Genomic DNA, 21,753 nt, shown 5'->3' on the forward strand with positions numbered 1-21,753 from the left:
TACAGAAGAACAATATTTCATTTGGGGTAGAATGAAAAGTAGAAGGACAGAACAAAAGAGCTATTCATGCAAAAAAAAAAAAAGTGTGTTTAATGGTTGCACAATGTCCAGTTTCCCCTTAAAAAACAAACTGCTTCTACTTCTTTCATTAAACAAATAGAACCCCATCATTGTGTGTAAAGTTTTCTTTAGAAATTATTGCTTTAGAATTGATTCCCAAAGCCGGGAGTGGCGGCGCACACTTGTAATCCCAGCTTTTGGGAGGCTGAGACAGGAGGATCGCACAGGTTCAAAGCCAGCCTCAGCTACTTAGTGAGGCTCTCAGCAACCTAGTGAGACCCTGTTTTCAAATAAAATATAAAATAGGTCTGGAAGTATATCTCATAGGTAGAAAAGCCCCTGGATTCCACCCCTAGTACCACACACCAAAAAAAAAAAAAAAATTGATTCCCAGAAGTTGAAAATAAAGGGTATAAATATTTTAAAGTTGGGCAGACAAATTTTTATTTTTAAAAGAACAGCTTGTTTATCATTTATTTATTTTCAAAGAAACAGAAAAAAGAGACATAGAACAAAGTATTTTACTACTTCACAAACTAAGAGGTAGTTCTGAAATTTCCTTGTGCCACGCTTTTCTGGCACCTGACAGAAATCATAAAAATTAATGCAATTCTTTTTTTTTTTTTTTGGAAACAGGGTTTTGCTAGGTTGTTGAGAGTGTTGCTAAATTGCTAAGGTTGGTTTTGAACCTGCAATCCTCCTGTCTTAGCCTCCCAAGTATTGGAATTATAGGTGTGCTCCACAATACCTGGCAAACTAACTCAATTCTGAAGTAACCATACATCACACAATAATGCCCCAGGTGAAAAACCTGTTTGTTCTTCAAAGAAGCCTCATTCACAATGATGAGAAGTTTTAATTCACATTTTCTTTCTCTATATCTCCCTCTCTCTTTTCTTCTTTCACTTTCCTCCCTGCCCTTACTCTGAGGCTGCTCTCTCCAAATCAAGCAAATCAACTCTGGTGATTAATTCAAGATGACCAAACAAAACCCTTCCTCTCTCTACTCCACTTTGAGTAGAAGACTGCAGGGCACACACAGGATGCTCACCCTCTTCAGGTCACATCATCATGGTCCAGATAGGGCTTTCCTTGGTGACATACATGCTATCCTGGTGTGTACTTATAGAAATAATTCACAAAATTCAGCCTTCAACACACTTTGAAACACAACTATATTGAAAAACAAAAAACAAGAGTAACGACAAAAAAACCTACCATGGTCACTAAAAAAAGTCCTACTGGAGGAAAGACAATGTCTTCCTCAGTAGCAAAGCCAATGGGAACAACAAGCTAAGGCTGCAGAACATGGCAGGGGTTTGTTTGTTTGTTTTGCTGGTACTAGGGATTGAACACAGGGGCATTCTACCTCCAAGTTATATCCCCAGCCCTACTTTTTATTCTTTATTTTGAAACAGAGTCTCACTAAGTTGCAGAGAGCCTTACTAAATACCTGGGGCTGGAAGACAACCTGTGATTCTCCTGTCTTAGCCTCCCAAGTATTATAAGCATGTACCACCACTATCTTTGTAGCAGTTAGTTTCTGAGAGAAACAAAGACCATCCATGACAGGGAGAAAGACGGAAGGATAGCCACCTGTGGTACTAAATAAGAATGGCTCAAGTCCTTCTAGCTAGCAAGGATCTGTTAATAGACTCACACTGATACCCTCATTATCTCTTGCTTCATAATTGCTATGGATTGAATGTTTATGTCCCCCTACCAATGCATATGTTAAAAACCAAACCCCCAATGTGCTAGTATTTGTAGGTGGGCCTTTGGAGGGTAACCAGTGCCCTTATTGTTTGTGTGTGTGTGTGTGTGTGTGTGTGTGTGTGTGTGTGTGTGTGGTACTGGGGATTGGACCCAGGGGTGTTCTACCTCCAAGCAATACCCTCAGCCCTTTTTATTTCTTGTCTTAAAACAGGGGTTTCACTAGGCTGCTGAGGATTTCGCTAAGTTGCTGAAGCTGTCCTCAAACCTGAGATCCTCCTCCTTCCTCAATATCCCAAGCACTGGTATTACACCTATGCGCCACCACACCTAGCTGATGGGTGCCCTTATAAAACTGGCCTAAGGAAGGCTGCTTACCTCTTCTATCAAGCGAGGACACAGCTAGGAGGCAATGTCTATTAGGTACAGGTCCTTCATCAGACAAACAATCTGGTGGGCCCTCATCTTGGACTTCACAACCTCCACTGTGAGAAATAAATTTCTGTTGTTTGGAAGCCATTCGATTTAAGGTATTTTGTTATAGTAATCAAAATGGACTAAGACAGTAGGTCAGCTTACAGAATAGTTAACAAATATAACTTCTAACTTGCTGCAGATAGTAAAAAGCCAGTGAGTAGATTAAAGAATCTGAACTCTTCGGAGATCAAAGGAGAAAACGGGTAGTTAAAAGAGAAAAAAATAAGGAAACAGTATTATGTATTGCTGTTCAGAAACTAATACTTTTGGGGGGCATATTGAGGATTGAACCTAGGGGCATTCTACCTCTAAACTATATCCCCTAGCCCTTTTTTATTTTTTATTTTGAAACAGGGTCTTGCTAAGTTGCAGAAGTAGGCCTCCAATCAGTGATCTTCCTATTTCAACCTCCCAAGTACTGGGATTACAGGCATGTTGCCACCATGCTCAGCTAGAAACTAATACTTTTTTTGTTGTTGTTGTTGCGGTACTGAAGATTGAACCCAGGGGCATATTATCTCTGAGCTACGTCCCCAGCCTGATTTTATTCTTTATTTTAAAACAGTATCTCACTAAGCTGCAGAGGGACTCACTAAGTAGCTGGGGCTGGCTACAAACCATGATCCTCCTGTCTCAGCCTCCCAAGTACTGGAATTACAAATGTGTGCCACCATGCCCAGCAAAACAAATACTCTTTAAAAAGGAAAACTACAACTGCAGGGATTTGTCATGTCCACACACAACAAGGAAGCAGGCTGCCCCATTTTTCTATAGAGACAAAAGCCCCTCATAGAAGATTAGAATGGAGGAGGAGTGACTTAGTGAATATAATTGCACAGCCAGTACTGGAAGTGTCTTAAGTTACTGAGGGGTGAGAAGTGTAGGTAAATTATGCAAGCCAGAGGTCTGGAAGGGGGCCTGGGGCTAGAGGAATCTTTGGCAAAGGTTTTTATTTTGTCTATCAGACAACTGAGTAAGAATATTGGGAAAAGTGAGGTCCTGAGGGATTCCAAATTTTTCAGGAAGCAATAACCAAAAGAATTAATGAACTCTTGGCAACATCATAAGTCTAAAGGGTTTATAGGAACTTTACAAGCAAAACCAAAGCAAGCAAGCAAAAAGCCCTGAAAAACAAAATAAAACAAAAACACAAGCATGAAGGGAAACAGAGCTGCTGGGGCTGCTGTCCCTGATTATGTAAGCTCCCTATCGCCCACACTCCACGCCTCTATCTTCTGATAAGAGGTAAGCTCAGGCCTTGCACAGTTCTCAGGGAAAGACAGCAGAAAGGTGTGGGGTGCTTGGCTCATTTATCCTCTCTGTTCTGTGTTCAACAGACAGCCACTAACTTTGAAATGCTGCAATTCAGGACTGGGAACAGGGAAATGATGGTGGCAGAAAGGATACCTCGGTCTTCCTAGAGCCAGACTTTACATGTGGGGTTACCTACATGGCCTTTCACTCCTGGGCTCAGAGAAAGCACCCCTTCTCTTTCACAAAGCAAGACTGGCAGCAATTCATCACCAGGAGCTAAACCACTTATACTGAGCACATGCCAAGATCCAGTTAACAAGCATGATGCCCCCTCTGCCAACTATTGAGAGGTTCATGGCACAGAAAGGGTGCTGTACTTAAACCAAGTAGGACAAGTTTCTCTTTCTTTAAGTGGAGAGAGGAATGACATTCCTTTCCACTTTGGGAAATGCAAAAGGTCCACAATACCAGCTTTTGGATATGGTATAAGTAGATATCCAGACGAATGAAAAATGCATTGTGACAACCCAATGTCTTTGCAGCCCTGCAGGCCATTTTAGGCAAGACGAGAGCAATTTATGATACAATTTCTCCCTACTTTAGATGCAGAGCTGCTTGACCTACCTCAGTGAAAGCAGTATAAACTAGAAACTAATGCTGCTAGCCAGTCATCCCTAATTAAGAGGAGACCTGAGTGCATACATTTCTCTTCCTATCCTTGGTGCATTAAGCAGAAGTTTGAACTCTCAAGTTCTCTCCCAGAAGAAATGCCTACTAGCTAACTATTCAGAATGCACAAAGCAATCTTACCACCTTTAAGAGCTAACCACGGTTTTCTGGGTAAGAACCAAGTTCCTAAGAATAGCATATAAGGTCTAATATAACTTGTATGGATTTGAAGACTTCCATTTATTAGCAATGCTTACAGTCCTCAATTTGTGATGTTAAGCTAGGTATGGTAGCACACACCTACAGTTCCAGCTACTTTGCAGGCTGAAATAAGAGGATCATAAGTTTGAGGCCAGCCTAGATAACTTAGCAAGGCCTTGCTTCAAAATAAAAAATTAAAAGAGCAGGGGATATAGTGTGCCATCTCCTATCCTTCCCAATGGCAATTCCACTCTTATTCTCTACAGGGTTCCTGTCAGTTCTCTCATAGCACTCCGTACATATTCTCTCATAACCCACCTTGAGCATACAACTATTTAATTATAGAAATGAAATATCTGATTTCCTTGCCAGAGTACAAGGTCTATGGGGCAGGAATCATATACATAATATTCATTATAATATGTCTAGTACCCAGCTCAGTTTAGTACCTTGCACATAGTAGATGTACAATAAATACTTGCTGGCTGACCGAACCTTTGCAAATACTGTGGCTCTGTACAAAGTGCTTTTCACTACCTTTAGCTCTCTAGTGAAATCCTATACATCCTTCAGGAAACATTGCTCATCTCTGTCAAGTCCTACTTGCACATATATGCTACCTGCCTGCTCAAGCAAATGGCTTCCTCTTTGTGTTCTTACTGCATTGTACACATAAATAACAACTATTGTTAATGCAGTAATTATACACTATTGTAAATGCTTAATTTCTTCTCCACTAGACTATAAATTCCCTGAGAGTATGGACCATATCTTTTTCACTTTTGTAATATCTAGTGTTTAGAAAAGTACCAGGCATTGCTAGTAGATTTTCATAAATGTCTATGGATAAATTAAACCTAAGAATTATATTCCCTAACACAGCATTGAAAGGGTTTTTTTTAGCCAGGCGTGGTGGCGCACGCTTGTAATCCCAGCATTCAGGAGGCTGAGACCTGGAGGTATCACGGTTCGCAGACAGCCTCAGCTACTTAGTGAGGCCCTTCTGAAACTCAGTAAGACCCGGTTTCAAAATAAAGAATAAAAAATGGGGCAGGAGGTGTAGCTCGGAGGTCGAATGCCCCTTGGTCCCATCCCCAGACCTGCAAAGAAAAGAAAGGAAAAAAAATAAAAAAGAAAAGAAAGGGTTTTTCTGATTATTAAAACTAGATTCTGGTTCTAGCTATGCTATTCACTATTATTCATGATTATGGGCAAGTTGTTCAGGCTTTTGGGGCCTCAGTTTCCTCAATAGTAAAACAGGGCTAACAATACCTACTTAGAAATAATGCTATACGAATTAAGCAACATGACATAATACAGTGATTAGCACGCACAGTGCCTGGCATGTAGTAGCCTCCCCAACTCTGGCTTCAACTTGACAGAGACAACTAGGACAAAACAAATACAAAAATAAAGTCACAGTGATCAAGAGACTGAGCATAGGGTGAGTCATTCCTATAAATCATTTGCTCAGGAAGTTTAACAATGAAGAAACATAACAAGCAGAATAAACTCTCCTGGTGGCATGTCCCTTGGCATATGCAGCTCGGTGAGAATTCACCCCAGAGACCACTTGGCTAATGGCCACATCCAGCTTCCCCGCCCAGCAGGTCGGATCCTAGTGTGCAGTACCAAGCATAGTTAATTCAGACTGGAATAGAAACTGCCTCATAAGGAATGTGTTTACAGGGGGAGATGGAGGAGGGGAACTTGACTGCGGCTACATCAATCAACTGTTTTGCAATCTGGCAGAAAACACTGCAGAACTGTTGGTGGAGACTAACACCCACACAGCCGCACTTACCTGTAGTCAAGAATCAGCTTAGTCTAGATAATGAGCAGCTTTTGCTTTTATCAAAACAATGGTTGGACCTGCATAAAGTGGACCGGTTAACGGGCAAATTGTCCCTGTACCTCTGGGCAGTACCAACAAAGATGAGACCCAGCAACTTTACACATGCCTTCCTCAGCCTCAGCACTGCCCACAGCATGGGCTTCATCGGTAGTGTGTGGACATGAAAGAGCAGAGCACAGTTTCTCTGCACCTTATTCCTAACGTGCTTACCTCTGCAGAGCCGCTGGTAGCCAGATCCCCTACTTCGCTGGAGTCATTCACTTTAGATTGCTGTGTCACTACAGGTGGGACGACTCCTTCCCCAAGACTCTCCCTCTTCCGAAGCTTCCTGATTAAGCTCTGCTGGTCACTGGAAGATACAGCAGGTCTGAGTGGAGCTCTGGGTGGGCTCTGCCTCCTCCAAAATGCCCTGCTCCAACCTAGCCCTAGAAGATGTGGTTCATCATCTTCAGATAGAAAGCCCGTATCATCTGCAGTTTGAAATTCATTTAAAAGTACCAGCATGGAATTGGAGGACTCTGTCCTAAAAGACTGGCAACTCTTGGGCTTGCTGCAGTCTGCCTGGATGCACATTCCTTCTAGCCACCAAAGGGCATGGCAGGCCGAGTCCTGGCAACAGGCAGCCCAACATGACTGGAGAGAGGGGGTTCCTTTAAGAAGCCGGAGGTGATTTTCTCCCCCAGTTCTCAGGCCAACTCCAAACTGTGTCTTCCCCTGGAGGCACCTGCTCTCATTGGCATCTAAAAGCAAAGAATGAAAATGCTTTATTTATTTATTTATTTTTGTGGAGATAGGGATAAAACCAGGGGTATTCTCTCTCCGAGCTATACCTCCAGTACAGCCCAGTTTTTTAAAAATTTATTTTTTTTATTGGTGCACTGTATTCATACATCATAATGGGATAAAAATAATACTTTTGTAGACATACATGCACATATCGCCCAAATAGCCCCTACCCGATCCCCACCCCATTCCCTCCCCATCCCTTCTTCCCATGCTTGGCTTAGTGGTTGACATCTAGTATTATAGCAATTTATCCAATATTAACAATGATAATCTCACATAACAGTTTCATTTGTCTGATACCAAGCTTTTGATGACTTAAAGATAACATTTCAATATTTCTTTTTGCTTTCTTTCTTAGCAGAGAATATTTTTTTTGGTGAAACTATCATACATTTATTTATTTATTTTTCAGAAAAAATCTATCCTAATGTGGAATATAGACTCTAGATACCCAAAATAATCTCAAAAAAAAAAAAACAAAGCTAGAAGATGTATATTTTCTGATTTCAAACTGTATAAAGCTACAATAATTGAAACAGTGTAGTACTGTTATAGAGGCAGATATATAAACCATTGGAGTTAAATAAAAGCCTAGAGATAAATTCTTCCATATATTGTCAAGTTATTTTTGACAAGGTTTCCACGAACATTTGGTGGAAGAAATAATAATCTTTTAACTAAATATTGTTGAAAAATAACAATTACATAAAAAAGAATAAAATTGGACCCTTACCTAACACCATATACAAATATTAACTCAAAATAGATAAAAGGCCTAAATATAAATCTTAAGACTATAAAATTTTAGAAGAAAATCTGGGTCATTAAACCTCACAACATTGAAATTGGCAGTGATTTCTTGGATATGATTTCAATGGCACAGGCAACAAAAGGGTAAACAAACTTCCTAAAAATTAAAAAAAAATTGTATATCCAAAGACAATGTAAACAGAGTTAAAAGATACTGATAGAATGAAATAAAATATTTCCAAATGCTATATCTGAAGGTATATTAATATTCCAACTAGAAATCCTAAAAATTAGCATCAATAAAAGCAAACAATACAATTTAGAGATAGGTAAAAGACTAACATAAATAATGAATCTCCACAGATAACCAATCTTAGTTGTCTGTTGGATGGAAAATCTTGTTTCTCTGGTTCTGGTGTGTGTTACCTAATTCTTCTTTGTAGTTAATCTCTTTGAGTATTTTCTCTAGCGCTGGTTTTGAAGACAAATTCCTTCAGTTTCTGTTTGTCATGGAAGCTTCTTATTTCCCCATCTAATTTGACAGAAAGTTTTGCTGGGTAGGAAATTTTTGGCTGGAAGTTGTTTTCTTTCAGAGTTTGGAATATGTTACTCCAAGCCCTTCTGGCTCTCATGACTTGGTTTGGGAAGTCTGGAGTGATTCTAATTGGTTTGCCTCTGAATGTCACTTGGCCCTTTGTTTTTGTTGCCTTTAAGATTCTCTGCTTGGCTTCTACATTGGTCATTTTGACAATTATGTGGCGTGGGGATCCTCTTCTCCGATCCTGTCTAAAGGGGGTTCTATAAGTTTCCTGGACCTGTGTATCAACCTCTTGCTCTATGCTTGGAAAATTTTCTGCTATTACTTCCTTGAAGAGATTATTGATCCCTTTGGTTTCACCTTCTTTTCCTTCCTCTATTCCAATTATTCTTAGGTTAGCTCTATTAAAATGGGCCCATAGTTCTTCAATGTCAGATTCCTGCTGTCAGATTTTTTTTTCTAATTTAGAAACTATGTGTTCATTTTTGGAGTGCTCATCTTCTAAGAGCAAGATTCAATTCTCCATGTGGTCTAGTCGGTTGTTTGTTCTTTGAATTGAGGCCTTTACTTCATTAATTGCATCCTTTATCTCTTTTTGGCTCTCTCTGAATTCTTTTCGAAACACCTCTATTTTTTCTACAGTTATTTTTCTGATTTGATCTTCTAGAAATCTCTGAATTTCTGTTTTATCAGGTTCTGATGTTGTAGGGTTGTGGGCATTCATTGCTCCATTGTTATTCCTCTTTCCCATGATTTCGGAAGTTTGTGCCTTCTCTGGGTTCTTCCCTTGGGTCACTACAACTTCACTTAAGGTGCTCTGGATCTCGAGTCTGTGGTATCTCAGTCCCCACTACTCCTTTACTGGGTTGTATCACAGAGTCTCAGACCCAGGGAGTCAATCAAGGCTGCTTTAGACCATGGAGGGGTGCCAGGGTGGACGTTCTCCTATGGTGTGATCTCTGCCACCGCCACTCTCCCACTGGGTCAACTCCCTGGGAGTGCTGTACTGGGATTTCTTCTCTAGGGGCCGCAATTTGACTCACTGTTGTTGAGTGTGCCAATGGAGCTGTGATGGAGCTGTAGTGGACTCGGTGAATTCGCTGCTGCCGCCACCGGTAACAATATGGCACCGCTGCTATGCCCTCGGCCGTGAGGCTGGCGTATTTCTTCTCTTGTTTTGCGCTCCGCTCTGAGTCCCTGCAGGGTGTGCTGAGCCCAGCCTCTGGGAGCTTTAGATGCTCCCTGCGCCGAGAAATCTGCCGAATTCCGCCCGGCTGATCCACAACGGCTCACCTCGGCTCGCTGTCCGCCGCTCCTCTCTGGAGCCTGGTGGGCTGTTGAGTGTGTTCATCTGGAGCAGTCCAGTGAATTCGCCGCTGCCGCCGGCAGTAAGACACTGCTGCCGCGTCCTTGGGCGTGAGGCCGGCATATCTCCTCTGTGGCTCTGAGCTCCATTCTGAGTCCCCCTCCTCTTTGGGGCCTGGTGCTGCAAGGAAAGATGGCACCCGCCGCTCCGCTCCACGACTCCAGCAGCAGCACTGTGATCTGGTTTCTTTCTGTGTCTCGTTTTTCCAGCCCTCTTTTTCTCTGTCCCTTGTAGTTACATTTTTTGTTTCTCTGCTGATGGTGTTTTCTGACTATGAAAGGCGCTGATTTTGTAGTAATAGAGATTGTAGTAATAGAGATTGGCTTATGAGCCCCGCTTTTCTCCATCGCCATCTTCCCGGAAGTCTCCCCAATTTTTTATTCTTTGTTTTGAAACAGGGTCTCACTAAATTGCAGAGGGCCTCACTAAGTAGCTGAGGCTGTCCACAAACTCAGATCCTCCTGTCTCAGCCTCCCAAGTACTGGGATTACAAGCATGCGCCACCACTCCTAGTTCTAAAAACACTTTAAAATGAAACAAAAACAGTTTACAGCTCCATAAAGGGCCCTGAACACCAACATTTAAGGCTATTTTGAACATAAGTTTTAAGAGGGTGAGAAAACTGTCAAGTGAGTGGAACAGAGGAAGCAAAAGACAATGTTTTTTTGGCTCAAGATATCTTAGCTTGTAGGAGCATTGCTCCACATTGATCAATGTCCCCTTCTCAATGAATGTGTGCCACACAGAGCCTTCCCAGAGAGTCGAGCTGATGAAACAAGAAACAACAAGAAGCACTATGCTCATGAGAATATATGGGGGTGTTACCGCCAAAGTGTTTGCCAGGGATGATATGAAGACTATGGCACAAGAAGAACAGGCAGCTGAATGCACTGGGATACTCCTCCCACTGACCTGGAGGCAACACGAGCTGAGTACTCTTGACCTCATGACATCTATAAGTACATTCACTTCTAACCAGCTGTTTGCCAAAGTCAGTTGGTTTTGCATTTCATGGTGTCAGCCAGAGGAGTAGTGGAGTAATGAAGAATACCAAAAATTTCAGTCATGAGCGGGATGTGTTAGAAGGAACTATTGAATGATAAGCCATGTCTTGATAAGAAATAAAGGAAAAGAAGTACAACAGTGACCTACTATGGGCAACCTAGATAACATGATCCAAAATTCTAGCAAATATTGTTTTATGTTAAGTTTATCTTTGGGCTATAGAACTATTTCTGGGATGACATTGATTTTTCTTCATATACTACCTCACCTGTTTTGTCAAATGAATTAACATCAAAACATAGTCTAAGCCAGGTGTGGTGGCTCACGCTTGTAATCCCAGCATTTGGGAGGCTGAAACCGGAGGATTGCGGTTTGCAGACAGCCTCAGCTACTTAGTGAGGCCCTCCGCAAATCAGTGAGACCCGATTTCAAAATAAGGAATAAAGAATGGGCAGGGGGTGTAGCTCAGAGGTCAAATGCCCCTGGGTTCCATCCCCACGCCCGAAAAAAAAAAAAAAAAGTCTAAACTGGGCATGGTAGTGCACACTTATAATCCCAGTACTTGGGAGACCGAGACAGGAGGATCCCAGGCTTGAGGCCAGCCTCAGCAACTTAGTAAGGGCCTCCACAACCTAGTAAGACCCTGTTTCAAAATAAAATAATAAAATAGAGCTGGGGGTGCCGGGGATGGTGGCACATGCTTTAAATTCCAGTACTTGAGAGACTGAGAAAGGAAGATCCAGTTTCACTGCACAGCCTCAGCTTCTTAGTGAGGCCCTCTGCAACTTAGTGAGACTCTGTTTCCAAGTAAGGAGTAAAAAATCAAGCTGGGGGTGGAGCTTGGAGGCAGAACGTCCCTGGGTTCAGTCCCCAACACCCCCCCCACACTCTGTAGATGTATGGTGGTGTGCACCTGTACACCTGAAAGTGAGAGCCCTAGAAGTTTGATTCATTCCTCTTTCAAAATATTTCATGAGCTGTGGTGGCAGAGCCTGTAATCCCAGTACTTGGGAGGCTGAGACAGGAGGATCACAGGTCTGAGGACTGCCTCAGTAAGCAGTGAGACTCTCATCAACCTAACAAGATTCTATTTCAAAATAAAAGTAAAATAGGACTGGAGGTATATCTTGGAGGTAGAATGCCCCTGGGTTCAATCCCTAGCACCAAAAAATAAAAAATAAAAATAAAATACTTCATGAGCCAGGTATAGTGGTGCATACTTATAATCCTAGTACTTGGGAGGCCAAGACAAGAGGACTGCTGGTTTTCAGCCAGCCTCAGTAATTTAGGGAGGCCCTCAGCAGCTCAGTGAGGCCCTGTTTCAAAATAAAAAATAAAAGAGAGCTGGAGTATAGCTCACAGATAGAATGCCCCTGACTTCAATCCCCAGTACCACATACACACAAGTATATATGACTATAAATGTGTATGTACATATACACACATATATATATACGTATATATATATACACACATACATACACATTCTAAAGGAAAGTTGTTATGAGTCATTTTTAAGGTCTGAGTTATATAGGTATCTATAATTACTGTGGTCAGGGTTAGAGAGGAACAAAACCAGACTGAGGCAAAGAGAAGCGCCCCAGGCACATTTAAGTAGATGTTCACTCTCAGAGTCATATGAGTTCAGGATAAGCTTACAAAACTTTCACAGGGAATGTCTCTAAATTTCATGCTCTGAACATTTCTCTTCCCTCACCTTAGTCCTGGCTCTGGAATTAAAATATAAATCAAGTGTTGAAATTACACAGAGAGAACGTGCAGTGGAATCAAAGCATTGAGAAGGGTTGCTATGTCTGCATGTACATGTTCTGTGAAGGGCTCTGACTAAAGCAACAACCTGATAATCAGCCATACCCAACTTGACTCCCACAAAATTCTTACTAAATATTCAACAGACTAACTGTGGACACTAATCAAGTAGGAGATAAAAGGAAGATAAAGGCAGGCTTCAGGACTACTGAGTCAGAAGTACTATGTCTGGAAGCCAGCCTGCCACTGTTCTCTAAAAGAAAAGGAAGATTACATTGGCACCAACCGAAAGCCAGAAAAGGCAACTTACAAGGCCAACAAGAGCATAACTTCCTTATGAAATGATAGGCAATGAAGACAAAAATGAAGCTACCAAGAGCTACAGAAACGCCCTCTACCCCTTACCCACCTCCCACCGGCACTCAGCTCAGCAAGAGTGCTCTGAGTGCGCAGACTTTGCTGGAATCGGTAAACTGACATCAGTAGTTACTGTCAGTTACCCTTATGTCAACTTATCTTCGTTCTTTTCAAAACAATTCTCTCATAGCTAACATACTGAAGAAGTAAACATGATAAAATAACTTATACTTTTTTGGTAAGCTACTAGTTCACTTAATTTCTTAAAAATGCACTGTGACTGGCCGGGCGTGGTGGCGCACGCTTGTAATCTCCGCGCTTGGGAGGCGGAGACAGAAAGATCACGCAGGTTTGAAGCCAGCCGCACTGGCTTAAGAGAGCCTGTTTCCAAATAAAAAGTATAAAATAGGTCTGGGAGTGTAGTCCGGAGGTAGAAGGGCTTCCAGGAGCCCCAGTACCACCAATAAATAAATAAATAAATAAATAAATAAATAAATAAATAAGCAAGCACTGTGACTACTGGATATAGTGGCATACACACTTGTAATCTCAGTACTTGGGAAGCTGAGACAGGAGGATTGCAGGATTGAGGACAGCCTCAGCAAGTAATGAGATTCTCATTCACCTAGCCAGACCCTACTTTCAAATATAAATAAAATATGTCTGGGGATATAACTCAGAGGTAGAATGCCCCTGGGTTCAATCCCAACACACACACACACACACACACACACACACACACACACACACACACTGTGACTTCTACTTCTTCCCTGGAAGAAGGCCTTTCTATAGGATTTATCCTCCCACCCTAAGTTTGTAGAAAAGAGACAAAATATATGAAGCAAATGTTTGTTGGAAAATAGGCAGTGCAGGACGGTGCACCCTGGAAGAAAAGAAGCAAACCCACAAGCCCCGTGATCACCCTGGCTTTGTGCTGAGGCCTGCACTAGACCATGGCACAGGCAAGGGGAATCTATGCAGAGCTGTGTGGTCTTGCTGGCTGAGGGGATAAAGAGTTCAGGGCAGCTGTGACTGCTGGCAATTTTTAACAAAATATCAGAAGGAAGTAAGCCACACAGATAAAGAACTCCAAACACCTGAATCTGAAGAGTCTTTGGCTCAGTACTAAATCTATGTTAAGTGTAAGTTGAAAGTACATAAGTAAATTAGGAAATATTTTTAACGAAATAAAAATGAAAATACAAGGCTGGGTGTGGTGGCACACTCCTATAATCCCAGGATTTGAGATAGGAGAATTCTAAGTTCAAAGCCAGTCTCAGCAAATTAGCAAGATGCTGTTTCAAAAAAAAGTTTAAATGAGGGCTGGGGGGTGCAGCTCAGAGGTAGAATGCTTCTGGCTTCAATCTCCAGCATGACAAAAAAAAAAAAAAAAAGAAAAAAGAAAAAAGAGAAGAATACAGAATTTGTGAGATACAGTAAAAGCAGTACTTAGAGGTATAGTCATAGCTTTAGATGCTTATTTCAGAAAGTAAGAAAAAGATATAATCAGTGATTTAGAGAGACATATAGGGAAAATGCCAAACGTGACAAAGGCAGAGTTAGAGTAATATAGTTGCAGGTCAAGGAATGAAAAAGATTCCACAGTGACCACCAGAACCTAGGGAGAGGCAAGGAAAGAATGTATCCAGACTCACAAAAGAAACCAATCACAATTATACCTTGATTTTGGATGTCTAGCCTCCAGAACCATTAGTTTAGGAGTCCATCCTCATATGGAAGAATCATTAAGGAGACAGATGGCTCCAAATCTATCAAAAGACATGGACCACTAACACTTGGAGATGTAGCTGTGGCCTTTACTCAAACTGAAAGGAGAAATCTGATGCCACTCAGTGGGCCCTGTATAGATATGATGCTGGAATACTATGGAAATCTGGTCTCTCTCTTCCCTCTCCTCATATCTATCTATCTATCTATCTATCTATCTATCTATCTATCTCTCTCTCTCTCTCTCTCTCTCTCTCCCTCTCTCTCTCCCTCTCTCTCTCTCTCTCTCTCCCTCTCTCTCTTTGTACTAGGAATTAAACCCAGGGGCATTCCAACTCCAAGCTACACCCACTCCCAGCCCTATTTTTTATTATTTTTATCTTAATGGAGTACAAGATGGTGGAGGTACACATGCACACATCACTCATTTAGCCCTTACCTAATTCCTGCCCCATTCCCTCCCCCTCCCTCCTTCTCATGTTTGGATTAGTGATTGATATTGATATGTTTGTTAAAGTACATCATGTGCAGCCGGGCGTGGTGGCGCACGCTTGTAATCCCAGCATTCGGGAGGCTGAGACCAGGATTTAGGTTCGTGGACAGCCTCAGCTACTTAGTGAGGCCCTTCACAATTAGTGAGACCCTGTTTCAAAATAAAGAATAAAAAAATAGGGCAGGGGGTATAGCTCGGAGGACAAATGCCTCTGGGTTCCATCTCCAGACCGCCCCCCCCCCAAAAAAAAAGTGCATTATGTGCAGTAGAGAATTTCCCTCTCCCCTCCTCCCATCCCTTAGATCAGCCTCCTTGCTCATCTACACAGTCTCCTTCATCTAGAGTTCCTCCTCCTATGACCCACTTTCTCCCAGGCTTCCACATATCAGGGAGAGCATCCAATTTCTTATTTTTCGTGACTGACTAATCTCACTTGGCACAATGCCCTCCAGTTCTATCCATTGCCCTGTAAATGATGTAACTGTGTTTTTCTTTATGTCTGAGTAGAATTCCACTGTGTACATATCCCACAGTTTTGTAATCCATTGATCTGTTGATGGACATCTTGGCTGGTTCCATAGTTTGGCAATGGTGAATTGTACAGCTATGAACATAGATATGCATACATTAGTTTGGTAGTTTGGTTTCCATTCTTTTGGGTAGATACCCAGAGTGGTATTGCTGGATCATATGGTAGATTTGTGCCCATCCTTCTGAGGATCCTCCATACTGTTTTCCAAAGTGGTTTTACTAATTTGCAATCCTACCAACAATGTATTAGAGTTCCCACTTCTCCACATCCTCACTAGCATTTGTTGTTGTTTGTGTTTTGAATGATTGCCATTCTAGTTGGGGTTAGGTGAAATCTCAGGGTAGTTTTGATTTGTATCTCTCTAATTTGCTAATGATGTTGAGTATTTTTTCATGCGTTTATTGGCCATTTGAATTTCTTCTTTCGTGAAGTATCTATTTAGTTCACTTGCCCATTTTTTGATTGGGTTATTTGTTTTCTTAGTGCTGAGTTTCTTACACTTATTTTTTGAAACAGAGTCTCATAGCCGGGCATGGTGACGCACACTTGTAATCTCAGCATTTGTGAGACTGAGACAGGAGGATCCCGGTTTGCAGACAGCCTCAGCTACTTAGCTCTTCTGCAACTTAGTGAGACCCTGTTTCAAAATAAAGAATAAAAAATAAGGCTGGGGTGTCACTCGGAGATAGAATGCCCCTGGGTTCCACCCCCAGTTCCACAATAATTAATTAATTAATTAATTAAACAGACAGCGTCTCACTAAGTTGCTGAGGCTGGCCACAAACCTACAGTCCTCCTGTCTCAGCTTCCCAAGTACTGGGATTATAAGCAAGCACCATCATGCTTGGCTGCCTTCTCTTTCAAACCATAATTATTCACCCAATTGAAGCAAGAGACAGATCCCTGGATGGAGTTGTGAGATGTTCCATCAGGCCAGACATGGTAGTGCATGCTTGGAATCCCAGCGTTTGGAAGGCTGAGACAAGAGGATAAGGTAAGAATCCCATAATGTAAAGAATGTGGGATAGTATTTGTGAACAAGCTATTCCACTATCATCTCTTTTAAATCATCATAAAATTCACATAGGCAAGAAACTATATTTGTATTGAATGTGAGAAATTCCTCAAGAAGCATTCAACACTTATTAATCATCAGATAATTTTAAATAAATATAGAATAATATAAATAAATATAGAAACTCCATAAAGTTAATGAGTGTGAAAAGCTCTCAGAAAGAATTCTAACCTTTCAAAGTCATTGGAGAATTCACAACAGTCAGAAACTTTACACATACCATGACCGTGAATGTCTTTGTGCAAAAGTCAGTCCTTAGTTGTCATGAGAGGATACAAAATAAAGAGAATAATAAAGAGAAGTCTTTTAAACATATAAAATGTAGGAAAGCTTTCAAAGATAATTAAACTGAATCAGACCATCAAAAAATCCATCCTGGAGCTGGGCGTGGTGGTGCATGCTTATAATCCCAGCATTTAGGAGGCTGAGACAGGAGGATCACGGTTTGTGGCCAGCCCCAGCTTCTACTTAGTGAGGCCCTTTGCAACTGAGTGAGACCCTGTTTCAAAATAACAAATAAAAAGTAGGGCTGGGGGTATAGCTCGAGGTAGAATGCCCCTGGGTTCCATCACTAGTATGGCAAAAAATAAAGAAAAGGAAAGAAAAGAAAGAAAAGGAAAAGAAAAGAAAAGCAAAAGAAAAGAAAAGGCATCCTGGTAAGAAACTGTATCAGTATAAGCATTAAAAAAAAAAAAAAAACTTCAGAAAGGGCTCAACTCTTATTAGTATCAAATAATGCAGATAGAAGAGAAACGCTATCACTACTGCAAAGGTGAAACTCAAGGATAGCTCATCATTTTCTGGACATTAGAAAACTGAGAGTGGAAATAAACCCATCAGTGTGTTAACTGTGAGAAAGCTAGGAGGGAGAGCTAATCCATACTGAACAGCAGGGAATTCATACTGAAGAAAACTCTTTCACCTTAAGAGATGTGGAAAAGCCTTCAGGCACAGCATCAGAGAATCCATATTTCACAATGGTTATGAATGTGGAAGGCTTCTCCCCCAAAGTTTGGCCCTTTAACAACATATAAAAATTATTATTATTATTTTTTTTTGGTACTGGGGATAAAACCCAGGAGCATTCTACCTCCAAGCTACACTCCCAGCCATATTTTTTATTCAATTTATTTATTGATTGATTGATTGATTTTGTGGTACTGGGGATGGAACTCAGGGGCAGTTTCCTGTGAACTACATTCCCAGTCCTATTTTTTATTCTTTATTTTGAAACAGGGTCTCACTGAGTTGCAAAGGACCTCGCTAAGTAGCTGAGGCTGTCTGCAAACTGCAATCCTCCCATCTCAGCCTCCTGAATGCTGGGATTACAAGCATGTGCCACAATGCCTGGCTAGTCCTTTCATTTTTTTTACTTATTTTTTTATTTTTATGTGGATCATACTGAAAATGGCATACATTCAGACTGTGCTTATTGCCCTCTCCTTTTGTTTTATTTTATTATTATTATTATTTATTATTATTATTTTTTTTTTTTTTTTGGTGGTACTGGGGTTCCTGGAAGCCCTTCTACCTCTGGGCTACTCTCCCAGACCTATTTTTACATTTTTATTTGGAAACAGGGTCTCCGAAGCCAGCGCGCGCGGCTGGCTTCGAACCTGCGTGATCCTCCTGTCTCTGCCTCCCAAGCGCGGGGATTACAAGCGTGCGCCACCACGCCTGGCCTCTCCTTTTATTTTTGAAACAGGGTCTCACTGAGTTGCAAAGTGATCTGGGAACCGTGATCCTCCAGTTTCTACATCCTGAATGCTGGGATTACAAGTATGCGCCACCATGCCCAGCCTATTTTTTATTATTTATTTTAAAATAGTGTCTTACTGAGTTTCAAAGGGCCTCACTAAGTAGCTGATGCTGTCCGCAAACCGCAATCCTCCTGTCGCAGCCTCCCAATGGCTGGGATTACAAGCGTGCGCCACCACAAACAGTTGAAAATTCTTAACAAAGAAATAGACATCAAATGTAGTGTAAAGACAAAACAAAATGCATCAACATGGTACATCACGGCAAAGTATTATTCCTTCTAACTATCAAAGAGGAACTGCCAATAAATTACATATTTAACAAAAGCATTGTGTACACCTCTATCCTGAAAGCCTTCTCATCTGTGAGAAGATATTTTCATTATATCAAAATTTATACTGGTGAAATTTCGGGGGTGAGGTCGAGAACTAGGGATTGAACCCAGGAGCATTCTACCTTTGAGTTAAACACCTGAAAATTTTATTTTTTTTCATTTTTTCAAATAAGAGTCTCACTAAGTTGTTGAGGTTCTCACTAAGTTGCCTAGGCTGATCCTGAACCTGCAATTCTCTTGTCTCATCCTCTCAAGTACTGTGATTATAGGCACAACCAGCTTATACTAGTGAAATATCTGAAGAACTCAAATGTCTTTCAATATGTAAATACCTATTACAGAATATAGCACAGTAACTGAGAAGAATAAGGCAGAATTCTATATACAGCCATAGTAATATCCCCATGATACCTTAAGTTAAAAAAGCAAGTTGCAAAGCCGGGTGTGGTGGCACACACTTGTAATCACTGTGCTTGGGAGGCGGAGAAGGATCACACATGCTCAAAGCCAGATGCGCTGGCTTAAGAGACCCTGTTTCCAAATAAAAATATAAAATAGGTCTGGAAGTGTAGCCCGGAGGTAGAAGGGCTTCCAAAAACCCCAGTACCACCAAAAAAAAAAAAAAAAAAAAAAAAGGAAGTTGCAGCCAGGTGTGATGGCACACTCTTGTAATCTCAGTACTTGGGAGGCTAAAAGAGAAAGATCACAGGTTCAAAGCCAGTCTAGGCAATTTAGCAAGGCTCTCAGTAACCTAGTGAGACCCTGTTTCCAAATAAGAAATAAAATTGCAGTAGGAGTGTAGTTTGGAGGTAGAATGCCTCTGGATTCAATCCCCAGTACAAAAAAAAAAAAAACAAGTTGCAGCCCAGAACTGGGATACAGGCATGTACCATCATACTTGGCTCTTCTTTTTTTTATTTTGAAAAAAGGTCTTGCTAAGTTGCCCAGGATAGCCTCAAATTTGGGTGTGATCCTCCTGCCTCAGCCACCTGAGTCTCTGGGATTATAAGTGTGCACAACCATATTGGCCAACTTCAAGTATTTTTGAGCCTTCGTAATGGCCCTCTACAACTATGAACTTATTAACAAGGCAGCCATCTACCTTTGTATTTCCTATATTAGTTCTTTCTACGAGAATAGCTAAGTGATATGGCCCATCAACTTGATGCCAACATACACGTTTAGAAGGTCATAAAGACTGTATTACAAGATGAAAAACTATTTACAATGTAATGATAAGAGTAAAAAAACTAAATATAAAAGTATACCCATAGTCAAATTCCCTGAGGAGATGATAACTGGGACCTAAGGGATGAGTAGAAAATAAAGCAAAGAAGACAGCAGACTCTGGCTGCTGCTGCTACTACTACTACTACTAATAATAATAACTGAAATGGGGAAAGAGAGATGAAATGTACACAATAATAAATGCAGGACTATAAATTATAAAAGTTATTGAAGAAAAAGAATTCAGCCTTTATAAAACAAAGGTAGCTAAACCTGGAATTTGTTGTAAAGATACATAAACACTACATGAATGGATCAAAAATATTCAAAGTATATAGAGAAAAATATTGGAAAAACTTAAAATCTATCAATCAAGACCTGGCTAGCCAGGCATGGTGGTGCATGCTTGTAATCTCAGTACTAGGGAGGGTAAGATAGGAGGATTGCAGGTTCCTGGCCAGCCTCAGCTACTGAGACGCTGTTTCAAAATAAAGAATAAAAAATAGGGCTGAGATATAACTCGGAGGTAGAATACCCCTGGGTTCCATCCCTAGTACCACAAAAAAAAGAAAAAAAAAAAAAAGAAAGAAGAAATGGCTAAATAAATTATGGAAGACCCTTGCAGCAACAGGGCTGAATAAAGCCACTCTATAGAGTTCTGATAAAGGAATGCTATTCAGGACACATTATGTAAAAAAAAAAGGTACAGAGTGTGTGAGCAGTGTGCTACAATTTGTGGAGGGAGCACAGAATACATTGTATAGTACACAGACAGTATTTTAGGAATAGTCAAGAAATTGGATTGGTTGCCTTTAGGAAGGGAAAAGAGCTAGGAGACTGACACAGAATATCTTTTATACCTTTTGAATTTGTATTATTTACATGCATTATCTTTTTTATACTTTTATTGCTGCACTGTAATTATACATCATATTGAGGTATAGAGTGGTAGGACTATATACGCATACAACACTTGATGTGTTTCCCTTCAGATCCCATTCCACTCCCTCTCCTTCCCTGTACATGTTATTAAGATTGGTATTGGTAATTTCATATCTGTACATAGCGTTATTTAAATTTTTTGTGTGTAGTACTGATGATTAAACCCAAGGCATTTTACCTCTGAGCTATACCCCAGCCTTATTTATTTATTTATTTATTTATTTATTTATTTATTTATTGTGGGAATAGGGATTAAACCCATGGGTTCTATTACACCCAGCCCTATTTTATTTTTTACTTTTGATACAGGGCCTCACTAAATTGCAGATTGCCTCACTAAGTTGCTGAGGGTGGCCTTGAACTTGTGATCCTCCTGTCTCAGCTTCCCAAATACTCTATGCAACCACACTTGGTTTAAATATATTACCTTTTGAAAATTAATTTTTAAAAGTTAAACAAAATATTCTATGGATTTTTAGGGATTTTAGAATGAAGATAAAAAAAAAAAAAACCAGATATGGAGCTAGGAGTGGTGATCCACACCTGACATCCTAATACCTGGGAGGCTGAAACAGGAGGATTGCAGGTTCGAGAACAGCCTCAGCAAGTAGTAAAGATTCTCATCAACCTAATATGACCCTGTTTCAAGATAAAAATAAAAAATAGGGCTAGGGGTGTAAGTTGGAGATAGAATGCCTCTGTGATCAATCCACAGTACAAAAAAAAAAAAAAAAAGGCCAGACATGACATCTATAATCTCAGTACCTGAGACAGAAAGATGGCAGCTTTGAAGTCAGTGCACTATAACTTAGCAAGCCCCAAAATAAAAAATAAAAGAGCTGGAGTAGCTCAATGGTAGA

At 40.8% G+C, this 21,753-nt stretch overlaps 1 protein-coding gene across 1 annotated transcript in view; it reads right to left on the reverse strand.

The window, feature by feature from the left end:
- Nucleotides 1-21,753, reverse strand: part of KIAA0319L (KIAA0319 like) — a gene marked incomplete at its 3' end in the record, with an annotated part of 116,401 nt that overhangs the window by 60,472 nt on the left and 34,176 nt on the right. Inside the window, exon 3 of the mRNA XM_080693367.1 lies at nucleotides 6,440-6,969. Within this exon, the coding sequence (XP_080549493.1) occupies nucleotides 6,440-6,969 (530 nt within the window). The remainder of the gene's footprint in view (nucleotides 1-6,439; nucleotides 6,970-21,753) is intronic.

The sequence above is a fragment of the Muscardinus avellanarius genome, assembly GCF_963383645.1.
Source record: "Muscardinus avellanarius genome assembly, chromosome: 3".
Classification (NCBI taxonomy): domain Eukaryota; kingdom Metazoa; phylum Chordata; class Mammalia; order Rodentia; family Gliridae; genus Muscardinus; species Muscardinus avellanarius.